Consider the following 17,226-nt stretch of genomic DNA (forward strand, 5'->3'; position numbering starts at 1 on the left):
ATTGAATATGTTAAGTTGAATACTCAATTAGAAGTAAACCTTGGAAGACATGTATAGCCTAAATGACCTATAATTATCAAACCTAAAATATGCTACTACACCAAATATTGATTTCTTACCTTGTGAATCATGTAAATTTGTTATGACTACATAAAGATTTGCCTCTAAAAGACTAATTTGCATGCCATAAAGTAAAAAACAATGAGTATATATGATGCAATTATGAATAATGAGCTACATGCTTGAATCCTACTGGATATGGGGTCTAGAAAATTAATTGAGAGTGATTCTCGTTATTAATTAATTCAAGATATCAAAATACAATGATCAGTAGCAATGATCATGAAATGTAACCACTACTAAATGTTAAAATTGTGAGCACAAAATTTGGCTAATATCGATTACAACAATTAAATATCCAACAGGCATTCAAACACTTCTAAATCCACACCAAGAATGCGCATCCAAAGATGCAATTGCATGGACACAAGGAAATAACTCTCTACTTCATCCCCTCTCTACCTTTATACTAGGGGAACAACAAAAAGATCCATAGAGAATACGATTAGAGTGGGCAAAATAAAGATGATAAGCAAAAAAATAACCTAGCAATGAAATCTACTAATTTGAACATGTTTAATTACACTAAATAGAGATGGCATCCATAGTACATTAAAGTGACATTTGTCAATGTTGGGATTGGTCAATTGCAGACTATCTATAGCGCCACCAATCTAATGAATTGTGACAGGAGATGTTCCCATTAATGGAGCAACATGTTTAAAGCTCACATTGTTTCTTGATAACCATTTTCTCTAACTGACAAACATGCATAGTTCTACCACATCACAATGAAACATGGACACGAAAGTGAGCATAAAGACCAAAATCCCATAATAAAAAATCAAAACTTACGTACAATGTACCAACCATTGAAAGGATAGAAACATCAAAGAAAATGTCTTGATTTTTCTCATCAAGGACAAACAAAATTGTATCACCTGCAATAATGAATTTAGAAACCTTTTGAGTTCAGAAAAAAAAGGTGTTAATACACTAACTTTAGCTGGTTGGAAAAAATAAGTCAAGGAGGCATTTTAAAATCAACCAGAATTATGTATTCATGGCATAAAACAAGTTTAGTATTAAAGCATTTAAGGGTATCGAACTAGCAAATGAAAGACAATATTCAACTAGAAGATATTATCAAAATAATTAAAATGGAAAAGAAAAAGATGGGCACATCTTACTTCAGCAGATAGCTAGATCCACATGAGTAACTTAAAATGAACTCCTCCAAACCCTTCAAATCAAGGAACCCCCGACCTATTCATGTAAATGATGGTCACAAAGAATGAAATCTTTGACTGCCAATACTTGTTGCTTGCTCCTATCATCAAAGTGAAAACATCAAGAGAATATGCCTATGATAAAGAACGCTAATTTTTCAAAATGTGATACCGTTGCAATCATTAGGATATCATCATTAGGGAATTTCACTGCATAAAAAACATCATAGCAAGAACTATTGGCTTTATCACCAATGTAAACTAAAATTCATGTATTGAAATTTTAAAGGTGAAAAAAACTAAAAAACTAAAAAAAAAAACTAGTGTATTCATCTCTGAAACAGTGATGGATACACACTCTAACCCAAGCAACTGAAATTATTGATAATGTTACCGAAAATGGAAAATCAAATATGAGAAAATATATTTCAAAGAAATTGTATGAGTGTATTGTTACCAAAACATAGCATTGTATGAGTCTATTATTACCTAAAACCAACTCACAATGCTCTTCATCAACTCCAACAAGTAATGAATAATCCATGACATCAATTGACTACAAACACACATTGCACACAATCATGATAACTGACTAGCTCAACAAAAATTTGAAACTAAGATTACAATTATGGTTGATTAAGAAAAATGAAAACTATATTTACCGTGAGAAATGAAGTATCATTCCAGACTTCTCTCTCCAAAAGGCACTGGGCTTTATTCCCAAGAAATATTTCCATAGTTGGAATGGTCACTAAGAGATTCTGGTCCATAAGAACTTTGTTCTTGCTTGATGAATCTGCATTGTCACAGGAGCGACTGAAACCTTTGAGGCCATAACTTGTGTTACATTTTCTTCCAAACAATAGATTTTCCATTACCATCAGTTCCATCCCAATCTCTTTTCCACCTTTTTCATTCTTTATAGTGACCTGAAATATAAGCACATTAAGTAACATGCACACGCACAATGAAGGCAACAAAGCCTAGTAAACTTTCTAAGAGTCTGCAAAAGGTAATTGTCAAATATAGAATAAACAATAATGAGTATCCAACCCAATAAATACCAAGGATATTTGCCAAACATCTGGCACTTCCAGAACTTAATGAGTCAGACAGATATTTGAAATATTCTGAGGAAAACTTCATAAAAGACTCCAATTCTATTATGGTGACTTTCTTGATAATAAATATTTCATCCAAGCATTTTACAAAAAAACATTGTTCCTTCCTCCATGAGGTCCATTTCTGTTGGACAACACTTTTTCCTAAGGGCATCAAACTATTTTGCATAATAACAGGTTACCGAGTACTTAAATCCTGAACTTCTCCCTTCAAAAAGAACTTTACTAGATTCTAAGGAACCATCTAACGACCAAAGTGGATTTGAAACAACTCCACCCAGACCAAATAAGTCTGAATTCCTTTTCTTTATCCTTGTCTATTTCCTTTTGCTTCTCACTATCAAGTACCTTGTCATATAGTCAAGCCTAATATTATTGTTAACTCAGTGCATAAGGTATTATGCTTGTTGGCTTATCATCATAAACAAAAATAACTATATCATTGACACCAGTTGGTAAAATAATCTTACCCACTCCATTACCACCCAGATGACTGACTGATGAGACAAACATAGGACTATATCTTCTGAGAGAGTCAACTCTAATAGGCCCCAATAAATTTTCCTGCAAACTCTTGTTGTAACTTTTTGGTAAGTTTGAAATAGGAACCCCAATCCAACTTCTAAACTCTTCAGATAAATTTAATGATTTTACTGGTGAGGAGTGATTTTCTCAAGCACCTTTATTCCACCTTTATCTTGCGTGTTTAAGGTAGATTCAGACATCATCCTATCTCCTATTTCAATTTGTTGAATTGGATGAAAATATTTTCTGTCTGCAGGTTCACTGCCACTAGCAACAGTGGCCAAAGTGACATAACCAACTTCCTGCCCTTGTGATGTCATAGGTACAACCTGCGCTTTTACTGATTGGCCATCACCTGTCCATGTTGCATCTAATGTATTTGACAGATCAACCAAGATATGAGAATCATGCTCCGATAGTTTCCGACATGTTCCTAGATCTTCATCCAAACCATTTACGTTGTCCCTACTATCAACTGTTTCAAAAGGCATTGTCTCAGAAACATTGATGCTGGTATCGCATTCACCATTCTCCATGTCAAAAGTATGAAACATGGTACCATTAGTTATATTGGATGAATCCCTAATGTCTGGACCTCCTTCCAAGGCATCTAGATTCTAGGTTGTTTAACCTTCTACTGATTTAATAATTTCCATGCCTTCATCTAATTTTTTATTCACAGTACCAGTTCCCTCTAAATGGTCACACAAGTAAGAATTTTCCACATTACTAGTCATGGAAAGTTGCCCGAATCAATGATTTAAAACATGTTTTTCGCCAACTTGGATATCTTTGAACTGAAGATTCCCGGTATAGATAACTTTGTTCAGACAATTTCCATCAACCGTAGAGCCTTTGTCTTCTATCATTAGAATGCCAAAACAGCCACCACTAGCATTATTGCTATCTTTGACTGTACTACCCTGACTGTCTCCAAATTTTTCATTTATGCTAGAATCCAATGGACTAGATTCCAATTTGGCAAGAGAGATTTTCACTCTAAGAGATGAATCTAAATGGAAAAGATGATGATCTCATTCATAGGCTTCATAAAGAAGAAGACGCTTTATACTATTTGGCTTTGAAATATCAGTAACAAGTCTTCCAACTTTCCTGTCACAAATGATGGCCTCTTGCAATAAACCCTGTTTGAATTTGTTAGATTGCATAAAAAGGATGGACTCTATGAAGAAATGATTTCCAACTAAGCAATTTCTATAAATAAATACGGAAATATTCATTAAGTATAAAGATTATTATAGCATATATCATGTTAGAAAACCTTTTTCCAAAATAGAAAATTCATAATTTCAAGGAGAAATTACAAGCTGTAGATGCCCGAAGGCATATGCGATAACTGTGGCACTCGTCCACTGTCCAGAAACCAGTTGCAGAAAATAACCCAGAGGGTGTACAGTATTGGTGCAGAGACCATCAAAAGATAAATAAGAGTTCAGATAGTATCGGCTATATACAGAAGTTGTCCGAAAATAAGCAAAATTACTGTTTATATACAATAAACATAGTCAAAAAGTTCATGATCAAAAAACTGTGCAATTGAGGCTGCTGCCTCACTGGATTGCCCCATCAATGTAGGGCCTGTGAAAAAACTGGTATGTCCCTGCTGGGGAGAATTCAGTGATCATCCACTCGCCTAGAGGACGATGCGTCGCTTCCTTCGATAGCCGGTCAGCAGTTCCATTCCTTTCCCTGTAGATGTGGGAAACAGTTATCTGATCAAAAAATGTTTTGAAAAAAACAATTTCTTCCAAGATATTCTTCAATGAGTATGCAGAACAGACAGCATTGTTGTTAAACCAATCAATAACATTCTTTGAGTCGCCAAAGATTTGCAAATTTCGACAGTTTTTGATAATGGCAAAGTATAGAAGATGTCGAAGGGATATCAGCTCCGCATGGTTGTTTGTACCCAGTCCTAGACCCATGCTAATCTGAAAGAAATGGGATTCCGATAGGTGGAATAGAATGCTGCCCCCACAGCCCTACTGTTGGGCGGCTCCATCAAAATAGGCCCACCACAATTCCTTGTTTATATGCTTTTGTCGAATGATTCTAGGCTTGTCCTATCTGTTTTCACTTGGCAGTTCCGCATAGGACACACAGATGATAGGATGGAGTAGATTCCAGTTGACTTGTCTATCTTCAAAAATGATAGAATTCCTCTTGATCCAAATGTGCCATGAGATAAGGAGTGGAAGGTTTCGGGGTCTTTAGGCCGCCAAGGTGCGCCACCAGAGTTCCCAAGCTGCGATGATATCCTCCCCCTGCCAGTTCATATTCAAGTTTAAAGTTTGAATGACCTGTGACCAGATATTCTTGGTGGTGGGACAAGAGAGGAAGAGATGATGGGTCGATTCCTCGTCCTGTAGGCAAAGCACACAACCGTATGGTCTAGAGAAAGCCCTTTTTTTAAGATAGGAAGCGGTAGGGATCTTGTTTGCCAAAATGTTCCACATCAGTAATCTAGTGCGCGGGGGGGGCTTTTAGTTTCCATAGAGACACCCACCAGTCTTTGATGACCGCAGGTTTTTTATCTTCAATAATTTTGTCATAGCCCAGTTTCGGTGTATATTGTCCAGATTTAGAAAGTGCCCATATAAGTTCGTCTTCTGCCATCCTTAATCTGACATGTGATTCTGTAAGGCCCTGTATGTAGTTCTGCCAAGCTCCACTCCATTCAATTGGGATATTCAAGTGCTGTTCACTCAACCAGGCTTGTGAAAAAAGGTTAGAATTCTGTTGGTCTCCAATCTGTGCAAGGAACTTTATGCCTCTGTTATTTAGATGATGTACCAACCCCTCTGGTAACAAATGTGAGTTTCCACAGCCCGACCATGTGTCAATACCAATGCGAACAGATGTGCCATTTCCAATTTTCCATAGTAAGCCTTCTTTTATAATGGACATAGAATTTAGTATGGCTCTCCATATCCCCGATATACCTTTTCTACTCCAGTTTGGTTTTCTGATCCAGTCAGTGATGGTCAGTGGCCAGATATATTTATGATGAATAACCTCCGCCCATAGACTGTTTTGCTTTAGAAGGAGCCATCCTTGTTTGGCAGCCAAGGCTTGTGCGAATGCTGGGAGTAATTTAAGTCCCCATCCTCCCCATTTATTTGGAGTAGCAATTTTGGTCCATTTGACCCAGGCAAAAGTCTTGCCCTCTTTCTTTCCATTCCATAGGAACTTGCAGCAGATTTGTTGGATTCTGTGGAGGATACCTCTTGGTATCCAGGCTAGTGACATCCAGTACACCGGGGTGGCTTCGAGAACCGATTTAATCAGGATGAGTCTGCCCGCTCTAGAAAGTAGTCTATGACACCAGCAGCTGATTCTTTTTTCCACTTTTGTGATAAGCCAGGTCCAGTTTGCAATCTTGTATCCATCAGGTTTGAGCCTGAATCCCAGGTATTTGATTCCCTCCAACAGGTCTGTTTCTTGGAAGTCAAATTTTTTATTGGCAAGGAGAGATTCCTGTGGAGTGCAATCAGATAGGGAGATGGTAGATTTTTCTCTGTTTATTTCCATCCCTGTAGCTCTACAGAAAAGACTCAGAATTTCATTCAATGAGGTGGTGTCCCGGACACTCCCATTCAAGAATATCAGTATGTCATCTACGAAAAGTAAATGTGTAAGATAAAAATGCTCCATGATCTTTAGCCCACTGATACCCCCGCTCCTTTTTGCAGTTGCTATAAGTCTGCTCAGTCCTTCCATGACTAGCAAAAAAAGGAGTGGTGATAGAGGGCAGCCCTGCCTGATTCCTCTGTCTATATTGAAAGATGAAGTGGCTGATCCATTAATTAGAATAGTGAAAGAGACAGAAGAGATACAACCCATGATCCAGGATATAATGACGGGGGGGAAACCCAAATGCAAGAGGATCATTTTCAGATAAAGCCAATTCACTTTGTCAAAGGCCTTCGATAGGTCGATTTTGAGGGAGATGCCTTTGAGATTTTTGTATTTAATGGAATGAAGGGCTTCCTGGGCTGTTCCAATGGCATCCTGAATATGACGATGATCAAGGAAGGCGAATTGCTCCTGGGAGATGTGGTTAGATAGAAAGGGCTTGATGCGGTTAGCAATAATTTTAGAAATGATTTTGTATAGACAGTTGCAAAGGGATATGGGCCTGAAGTCGTTGAACGAGGTGGGGGAATCAGACTTAGGAATCAAGGCAATATAGGTGAAGTTCATGGGAGGGTGTATATGACCATTGATTCTGCTCTCTTCAATGACTGCCAACAGATCCTCCCCCAACAGTTCCAGGAAAGCCAGGTAGAACTCCACTGGCCAGCCGTCCGGACCCGGACTCGTGTCTTTTTTGAACCACTTTAATGTTGCTTCCAGTTCCTCCATAGTGACTGGTTGTATCAAGTCCTCAACTGCATCAGGTTCCAAAAACCTTGGGAAATGCCCAGCCAGGTTAATGATATCTGGGAGATTAATAGTTGTCAGCGCAGTAAATTGTCTTTTAAAATGTGATGTACCCAACCTGGCTAATCGTTGGTGTGATGAGGCCCATCCATCAGGTTCACAAGGCAGCTGCCAGATAGTATTCGATGCCTTCCTGCCATTTGCAAAGTTGTGGAAGAACTTTGTATTGCCATCTCCTGCTTGCAGCCAAGTGACTCTGCTTTTCATCCTCCATTGTTCTTCTTTGTCTAGTAGCAGTTTGGATTTTTGCTTCTCCAGGTTATTCAACAGCACTTTTGAATCCTCTGATATGAATCCAAGCCCCCGTTCATCCGTTAGCTGTGCAATCTGTAGCTCAATATCAATGAGATGCTGATCATCTCTCAGTTTCTTCCTCTTTGACCATTCCTGTGTCCTGCTCCTGAGAGTTTTGAGTCTTTCACAAAAATCCGCCGCCATCCTCTGAGCCCTCAGCAGAGGTTGCGATCTCCAGAAATCAGTCACGAGATTGATGAAATCCGGTTCTTGTAGGTAGCCGGAAAAGAATTTGAAAGGAGGACGGGGCTTCTTGGTAGGTCCACTGACTTGAAGGAATATGGGGAGATGGTCGGATAAGCCACCAGTGCCGAACCATTGTCTGTACAGGGGGAGATTACAGAGGAGGTCTTCATGGATCAAGAATCTGTCCAATCTCTGTCCCAAGGCAGCTTCCCCCGTTCGCTTGTTATGCCAAGTGGGGACTTTATTGTTCATGGGAACATCAACCAGCTTGTAGATGTCCAGTAGCGTACCCATCTGCTCCGATATAGGATCCAATTGTGCATGATGTCCCCAGGATTCCTCCATACCCAATGAAAAATTTAAATCTCCCCAATGATGGTGGAAGTAGTGACAAGATTATTGTCCAAAAAATTGAGCCAAAAAGCCATTCTGTTCTAGTTTGGGGCATAGATGTTGATAAATTTTAATGGGAGTCCGAGATTCCCCATGAAGATGTCCATGCCAATAAAGCCCCAGCCTCCCCAGGATGATATTATCTTGACAGTCCTGGGGTTGATACCAATAGCGAGACCACCCGATTTGCCATTTGCATCCATACCCTGAAAAACCCAACCCGGAAGGATGGATTGAAGGGTTTTCATGGAGATGTCCGAAGTGCAGAGAGTTTCCTGTAGGAAGAGGATGTCACATCTGGAGTCCATTGCCATCCTCTTGAGAGCCAATCGCTTTTTGGGGTTGGCTAATCCCCTACAGTTGTAGGAGAGCCAAATCATGGGGAACCAGGGGTAGAGGGCTCAAATGCTCTAAGCGCCCTTTCAATGGTGCATTGTCGGCCTTGCGCCACATCAGCGACAACCGACTTAATGGCTGATTTGATATTGGATGGGCAGCCTCTAGGAGGTTTATATTTAGTGGATCGCCCGGGGGAGAGTCCCAGTCCCAAAAATTTTGGACGGGCACGAGAATGCAAGTTGTATGGATGAGATCCCGATCCAGAGATGGAGTCAGAGAGAGCATATGGGGTGGAAGGCTCCCTGAGAGAGGTGGGAGTAGTGGAGAAAGTTGGGGGGGGGGGGGAGGAGGCGAGGCAATGGAGCATGGAATGGAGGGGATAGGATCTAGGGCTGAGGAAGGAGGATGCAGAGATGAATGCATAACAGAGAACATAACATCTGAAATAATTGCAGAGGTTATGGGAAATGTTACATTACCTAGTGGAGAGATAGCTTCCTCAACAGTCATGGAGCGGGTACGAGGCGGTGAGGACGCTGCTTTCCACCTATTATTTGCCTTGATTGATGCATCTTTCCCCTCCTCCGATGGAGTCTCACCTTGGTTCTTGACACCCTCACCATGCTGCTTGTCTCCTTTGCTCTGCTCAATCGAAGGTTGTTTTGTCCCCTTCGAATTCTTCGAGGTCACCCCTGAGAGCAATAGACAGTCCTTGTACAGATGTCCTACTTTGTGGCACCGTCTACACCGATAAGGGACACCTTCGTAGTCCAGTAGCTGTTTGCGCGAGAAGTGCCGGTGGTGTAATGTGATTTTCTCTTCCAACCCAGCTCTGGTATCAAGATGAACTAATATCCTTGCCACAGTCATAATTCCTGTTCTTTCGAAAGACTTATCGTGCTCAAGATAGGATCCCAATGCATCACCTATACGTTTGAAGACCTGCGGGGTCCAAAATTGCATAGGTAACCCTGGAAATCTAACCCAAATAGGCCTAGCTCCGAGCTGTTCTCGCTCTGGATCAAAAAGGGGATCCCAACGCTTCAGTAGGACTGGAGCAAGCTCAATATGCTAGAATTACGACAATATCCATTCTGTGTATTCCGCTCTATGAAAGTGTAGAGCGAACCATCCCCTGGCTAATACCCTTATAGCTGGCAATTCCTTCAGGAGGGAACCCCAAATCTCCTCAGTCCATTGTCACAATCTTTCCACCGAATAGGTACGACCTCACACACGTCCTACCAGAACTTTCCTCGTTGTATCCAGTGCATCGGCCATTTGGACGTCTTCTCCAAAGGTCAAGTTAATGTCTGAGTCAATGGCCCTAAGGCACCGGCCTTTTTCCTGCTTGTTGGAGCGCCTGCTAGTAGGGATTTCTTTGAGTAGATTTCGACACGGATCAGAGGTGTTGTGCTGGGCAGATCTGGCCGGGCGAGCAGATAGAAGCGGAGAACTGAAGCAGCCTGAGCGAATAGGGGAGTGAGGGTTCAAGCTGCAGGAGGCAGGTTGAATGAACGACTGAGTAGGGTGCTGAATATTGGAGGGACCTTCCGGAGCCAAGGATATGGAGGAGGTAAGATAGTGCTGGGAGACCCGCGAGGGGGGAGTCGGGGGATGATGCGATGGGTTTGGGAGGGGAGAATCGAAAGAGGGGGAAGACTGCATGCAAGAGCCCAGAAGGTGCAGCGTGGCCGGCGAGAGAGGGGGACACTCCAAAACCGACAGATCCTCAATGTTGACAGCCGTATGCTGCTTTTTTCCGGTGCGCGACGAGTGTGGCGTCAGATGAGTAGCAGCTGTCGAGCTAATCGGTCTCTTCCCCCAGGGGTCCATAGCCGGGTTTCTTTGATGCGCCCAGATTTCTTGTTCAGGCATGGGGTCCTCCTCGTAGTCCACGAGGTCCTCCTCTACCATGGTAACCGACAAAACCCCAAAACAGTCCACCGTATGACCAGGAGGGTCAGTCTGCAGTGGAAACGGGTTATGAAGGAAAAAACAAAAAACGGTGGGACGAGACTGCAAACCCTGAACAGTTCTTTTACGGTCCCAATAAGAGGTCATAGCATAAAAAAAATAAACCCATAGTCGGGCCCGTGTCTGTCACCATTCTTTGGGAATCTACAAACCACAACAGTCCAGGCAACCAGCGATTCAGCAGGCGGGAACCCTAGGGTTTCGCCATTGTTACCCCATCAGAAGCTCTCCAACTTAAACCCGGTTAAACAAAAGTTCTTTTCTCCATCATGTTATAAAACCTAAACTACACTAAACAACCTTTATATACATCTATAATATCACCTCAAATTCAACTCTCTTTATGCAACATTCCTTCAAGCTCTGCAATTTTCCTCCTTGACTTAGGAACCTTAATACCAAAATAAAAGGATCCAAATGTGGCGATTTTATGTGCTATCTAACAGAGAAAATTAAAAACCTCTCTAAACAACATTTCCACTTTACCTGCTACCTGTTCATTTGCATCAAAATTCACATTAGTTTGGATATGGGGGGTCCTACACCATAGGTATGATAGGCATATAAATTAATTAGCAAACATCTACCCATATGTACAATTTGTATCATAAAGTACCTTTGCAGCTTCTTTTCTAAGCCAACCTTGTTGATGTGGATCATGGAACTCTAATTTTGAAGGTGGCAAATGCACAAACATAACATTGATGGTGGAATATCAGAAACACGCAATCATACTGCCAAACATGTCACACTGAATTTGGGAACAATGTAGGTCCAATAGATTAGTATGGAATAGCCATTAACTATCATACATAATTATGGCTACTCTGGAAAAATCAAGAGCTACATAAATTATGTAAGATATCACAAGGTGAAAATAAAAAAAATAACATGAAAATTGCTTGCAAAATATAAGGCAGTTGAATTCAGTGGCATACCTATAAAAGAAAAGGCAGTCTCGATGTAATGAATTACCACAATTTCAACTCTACTTGTTGCAACATGATTAGAGAAACTAAGCTCTAGGAATTTTCCAAAGGATAAACCCCATGCAGCGTCAGACATGACTACTTGTCGGGTTGCTTTTGGAACTCTATCTTTATGTGCACATTTTAAGCACCAATGCCACATCCATATGTTTCCTTCACGTTCACCAGGTAATGTCAATAATAAAGGCAATTGTCTTACCGATATCGTGAGGCTACCCTGATGGTGTGTATAGCAAAGAACATGTGCTTCTGAGGATTATTACAGAAATGACAATGGGAATTTTGCATGTTTTTGGTATTTTGTTACATCAAAATTTACCAATTGTTACTGTGTAATTGCAAAGTCTACAAGATAGCAAGAGAAAAATACAGAAGAAGAAAAAGACATGAAGAAAAAATCTACCTAGTCAAACAAATCATCCCGAAGGTATCTTCCTAGTGGCTTGTCAAAACTGCCATAATACTTGATGCAAAAGAGTTGTGAATGCTCACAAATTGCCCACTTCAACACACAATGTCTCATTAACAAAACCAATATACTTTGATGATCAAAGGGAGAAGGTGGAAAGTCTTCTTTAGAGAAAACCTAAGAACCAGATTCGTTAGGGAGGGACCACGTGTCCGAATCCGGCGTGTTGGACACGATTCGCCCAAAAAACGTGTCCAAAAAACATGACACGTCGAATCCTGTGCGTGTCCCGAAAATCACCATCATGTCACAATTTTGGACTGCGTGTCCTGCTTTCCAGGACTCGTTTAGCGGCAAAGTGACTTCCGCGGGTTAGAAAAACGCCGCAATTGCTCATTACAGTCATGCTTTTCATCATTTGGCAAGCATTGTTTTATTAATGTTTGATGTATGGCTAAGTTAACAGCAATGGATGGTAGTCACATTTGAGTATTCTATGTTTCTCAAGAGATGTTGTTGTATGCTGTGTTCTAACAAAACATGTGCTTGAAATACCAGAACCATTATTGCCTGGAAAGTCCAAGAACTCGCTTTTTTCACAATTTCGAGTGATAGTTTTGATTGCTCAAATCTGCAAAACCCAAAGGACCCTTGATTCTTTCATATGTCGTTCATGGCTTCTGTTTACCAATTATTTCTACTGCAGCAGCAATTTCTTACAAGTTATCTATTGTGCCAGCTAAGGAGTTAAACTAGTTCAATTAAAAAAAGTGTCGTTTGATTTTTGACTGGCAGATTATTCAAGATAATGTTTTGAATAACCACTGGGATGGGATTTGAACTGTTAAAGGAGATGTTGTTGACAAAAGCAAAGATAAAGTTGAACAATACATGAATGCAAAACATGAATCTGATCATCTCGTCGACAACCTTCACGGGAATTCAAGAATAAGATTTTAGTTCAATGTTTACCACGAGGGGGAGATGTAGGGTTGTCTTGGTGTCTGTAAAATTTCAGATCATACATATAATATCTTCTTTATTATTATTATTTTACTGAGATATATAAATTTTAAAAAATAATGATAATATTATATATGAAATAGGGTTGAATAATGTTCAGGTAGTCTTTGATGGTGTAGAAACTTTGAGGTTTGCATTTTTAAAGTTTTTGATGGTGTAAAAACTTTGAGGTTTGCATTTTAAAGTTTTTGATAATTCATGATGGTTATTTTTTTATAGGTTAAAAATTTGTCAGTGTGTTTATCTTACTATCTTGCAGTTGTAAGTTGTCTTTCAGTTATGAATTATGAATCATGATTTATCATTTATGTGACCACTGACATGTATTTGAATTTTGTATGTACTATGCATGCTATAGATGAAGATCTATGTTTGAAATCAATAAATTTGTATCATTAATTAAAATTTGTGTAAGAAATATCTAATTTTTAATCTCTCTCTCTCTCTCTATATATATATTTTAATAAAATAATATATAACGAATCTTACGTGTCCTGTTTCGGGGGGTCAACGTGTCCGAATCCGACACCACGAATCCTGAATCCATGTGTCAAGTGACTTAGGAGAAAACCTATCCTTGGTTTTTGTACCCTAAAAGTTGCTCATCTGGAAAAACCTTAGGACTTTATTTCCTTTTCTGCTACTCGTTGATTCTCCCATGCCACCTTCCCAGATAACTCCTCTGTTGTTATTTGATAATTAGGATTAACCTTGTATAAAACAGAAACAATGAAACCATTTTCCATCTTTGAATCTTTTGATTCCTTATCTTGATGTTCCAAATATGACGTGACTGCCCCATATGAACCTGGACCCACAAGAGATATAATTTCATTTAAATATGCCTTTATTGAAGCTGACAATCCAGATAAATCACCTAAAGGAGTAGTTGGAAGGGAAGGTCTCTGTCCATATGGATATGTATCCCACTGTACCCCTGTAACTTGAGCACATGTATCTCCTATGGAGGATTTCTTAAAAACAATTTTTGTTTGAACAAGATTGGTTCCATCAGGACTAGACTTACTAGTAACATGTTACATAGGTGACCCCATCCCTCCACTAGTAAGAGGTGGTTTGGACTCTCCCTTATTGTTATCAATCAAAGGGTCATCTGCTAAGCCAAAGACAGTTGACATTGTATTATACATTTTCAGGTTTTTCATTTCTCCTGACTAGTTTTGTTCTGGAATAGGAAAAGCAGAATTGGGTATCATAGAAATAGATCTACGAAAATTTAATTGTTTGTCTGGCAATGCAACAGTTATTGGTGATTTCAAGGGAAGTTCAGGCAAGGTGGCACCTTCATCTGCAAGGAAACAGGTCTCAAGGGATAAATGGTAAGTTGCAAACACTTCATACTGAACAACATGTTAACATTCTTCAACTGATCATGACTTGCACCCATAAGTAGAACCTGTAAACACAAGAGCAGAGCAAGTCCCATAAATTCTGACTTCAAGAAAAGAGCATATCACTTAAGATCAAGATGTCACCTAGTTTGGAGATAGTCAACCACATGAGATACTTTCAAGAATGCAATTTTGAGAACCTCTTTACTTTGTTGGAAATATTTCATAGAGAATATTAGATTGATTTCTAGGCTCCAGCCTCCATCTGTGAATTAGATTATCATAGCATACATAATAGAAGTACCATTTCTACTAGACAGATTAGACTTTCAAGGCATATTAAGCATAAATATAATAATTATTTTAATGACAATGAAATATTAAAAATACAGAATGAATCATAGACAGTTTTCCACCCTTGGAATCACCATCCTAGGCTGGCAAATGGGTTTCCAGTTTGTATTAGAAATGCAGATTTATTGATTCACATCAGAATCTGTAGGATAGAGCATTGATCAGCATGAGAAACATTTCCTGCATAAAATAAAAAATAAAGCTGTAAAATACCTTGTTGATTTTGGAGGGAACAGGTAGAGTGGTCCACATGGCCTCCCCACACCAACTGGCATTTGAGGAGGGATGGCCCCCTTATTATCAAAGTTTTCCCCCTGGCTCTCTACAAAAGTACTTTAAACCCCAATTCATCTCATTTTCCAGTTTCATACTTTGGAGAGCATATTTGGACAGCAGAAATGAGAACAACTTAGGGTGGACAAGTTTGGTAAAACAACATCGAAAAACAACTTTGGCAAGAAGATTTGAAGGGAGGAACTCATAACAGAGTTTTTGCCAGCAAAACAACACTCAAAACTCTTATTTGTTCTATTGTTTCTTACTCTCCTATATTCTTTTGATGGAATCTCATTCATTATCCCGGGGAGGGTATGATCATATAAATCATGGTGGAAGAAGTAATGAAGAAAGAGGAGACAGTGAAAAAAATAACAGAAATTTCCCATTGATTCCCCTCTATGGAAGTGTGTCACAAAAAAAGAAAAAGGAGAGAGCTAAGGTGGAAACTACTTATGGAATTGCATAACTGCGAGGAAAATTTTGGATTCATACTCAAGGGGTAAAGCCCTTTTGTTTTGGATTCCTAACAATGGGGCTAAATTTTGTAATCTATCACCCCAAAGATTGAGGCATAATTTCAAAAGGAGCATGACGACGCACAGTTAACCAGGGAAGAAAGGATGGGAATCAAGCATGTTCTCGTAGGTTTAAAAAACGGGTAATAAGTTCCTTCAAAAGCTGAGGAAGCCTGGAAGAGATTGAACACCAACTCTTGGAAAGAATGTTTGATTGTGCCAGGAGGGAAGAAACAGATAGTGGAATTGCCCATGCCATGCATGCATGTGGTATTCCCTTTATAGAGTATTCTGTCTCTAAATTGGCAAGTCGTGTTTAGAGTGGTGAATGAAGCACCCATGGGTTACAAGAGACAAAATTTGCATTTTTGTCTCAACACTGAAAAAGCAATGCACATCAGAACTATCATTCTCGATAAGGCTTGTGGGGTTAGATTGAGTTGTTTCTTTCCATATTGAAGCCATAGTTGATCTGTTACAAACTTTGTGATATGGATATTCCTATGTTGGGAGATATTTATGAGCATATTGATTGTATTTTGGAAAGAATTCAATAGATTCTTGAAGAGTTGGACCCTCTTTTGTATGGCACCCATTAAGGGGATAATTATCAATAGATGGAACAAATAAAATACCCATTTGCATCACCTATATCTACTGAAGTTATCAACATTTTGAGAATTTGTTTTTGGTGGTATAATTTTTTAGGGTTATGGGATGACAAAGACATCATGCATGATCTCCCTTTGTGAGGACGACTAATTTTCATCTGGTTGTGTTGAATCGCCTAGTACTTCTTGTGATGTAGAACTGGAAGATGTTCCTTAAATGAATTACACTTATGATGATAAACCATATCCTCACGTAGATCCATTTATCACAAAGTACAATCTAAATGAAAGATTAGGTGAAGGTTATTCATGTTGTGGAAAAATGGTTCACAAACTCTAACAGTTCAAATCCAAGATTGTTTTCACCCAAGCCAGAAATATGTATTGTACATGGAATTTTCAGGTCTAGAAATTATGACTGTTGTCATTTTTTCTCACGAGAACTTTCAAGGGTGGGGAAGTAATGAGAATTCTAGTATTTTTTGCAACAAATGTTGCAATTGACAGGGTTTTGTCAGATGTAAATGGTGTTGAAGATGCAACACTAAAGGAAATGTAGGAGCAAATGAATGAAGCATCTCTCAACAAGAGGTTGGAAATTGATGAGAATGTAAAATCTTTAAAGGAATGGAATATTTCCAAATGGAAGGCGATGCTCAAAGATTAACAAGTGGTTGGTGTCACCTGGTATTCGACAAACACTTCAATTTTGAAAGGAAACAAGTTCTAGATAGACATTCTTGACAAGAACAGGTTTGTGTTGGTGGTTTAATTTATGAAGCAAGGCAACCATCAAAGCTTGTTAGGGAATGATCTTGTTCAATTCAAACTTAGAGAAAAAGTAGCCTTTTTAAATAGTGGATGTAAATTTGGCAGTGATATACCTATCCTTTTAGAATTGTTTGATTGAGTATTTTGATGGGTAGAGTTTAATTAGCATATAAAGCCTCAAATTACAGCAGGGTACCCTGTGTTCATATGTCTATATGACTCAGTTATGATGAAGATAAGGGTAGATAGGTTTGGGCCTATTTTCACCATCAAATAACAGTGAAACGATGACCTTTTAACACTTTATGGAGTGCAAAGATGAGATTAGACATTGT

At 39.3% G+C, this 17,226-nt stretch overlaps 1 protein-coding gene and 3 pseudogenes across 1 annotated transcript; all 4 read right to left on the reverse strand.

Moving 5' to 3' along the window:
- Positions 1 to 1,410: 1,410 nt before the first annotated feature.
- On the reverse strand, positions 1,411 to 2,766 carry LOC149205525 (putative 1-phosphatidylinositol-3-phosphate 5-kinase FAB1C; annotated as a pseudogene).
- Positions 2,767 to 2,788: 22 nt separating this feature from the next.
- On the reverse strand, positions 2,789 to 3,471 carry LOC149205526 (1-phosphatidylinositol-3-phosphate 5-kinase FAB1B-like; annotated as a pseudogene).
- Positions 3,472 to 5,419: 1,948 nt separating this feature from the next.
- On the reverse strand, positions 5,420 to 8,224 carry LOC149205527 (uncharacterized). Its single transcript, XM_089397432.1, has one exon. It carries the CDS (start codon positions 8,222 to 8,224, stop codon positions 5,420 to 5,422), a length of 2,805 nt encoding a protein of 934 aa, XP_089253558.1.
- A 2,695-nt stretch (positions 8,225 to 10,919) lies between these two features.
- On the reverse strand, positions 10,920 to 12,550 carry LOC149205528 (1-phosphatidylinositol-3-phosphate 5-kinase FAB1A-like; annotated as a pseudogene).
- Between the last annotated feature and the right edge of the window lie 4,676 nt (positions 12,551 to 17,226).

Source organism: Pinus tabuliformis, chromosome 1_2 (assembly GCF_031772625.1).
Source record: "Pinus tabuliformis cultivar Carrire ecotype Pingquan chromosome 1_2, CPIR1, whole genome shotgun sequence".
NCBI classification, from domain to species: domain Eukaryota; kingdom Viridiplantae; phylum Streptophyta; class Pinopsida; order Pinales; family Pinaceae; genus Pinus; species Pinus tabuliformis.

What these genes read in the sequence shown, in the direction of transcription:
- LOC149205527 (XM_089397432.1), bottom strand. Translation starts at nt 8,224, where the DNA reads ATGGAGGAATCCTGGGGACATCATGCACAATTGGATCCTATATCGGAG.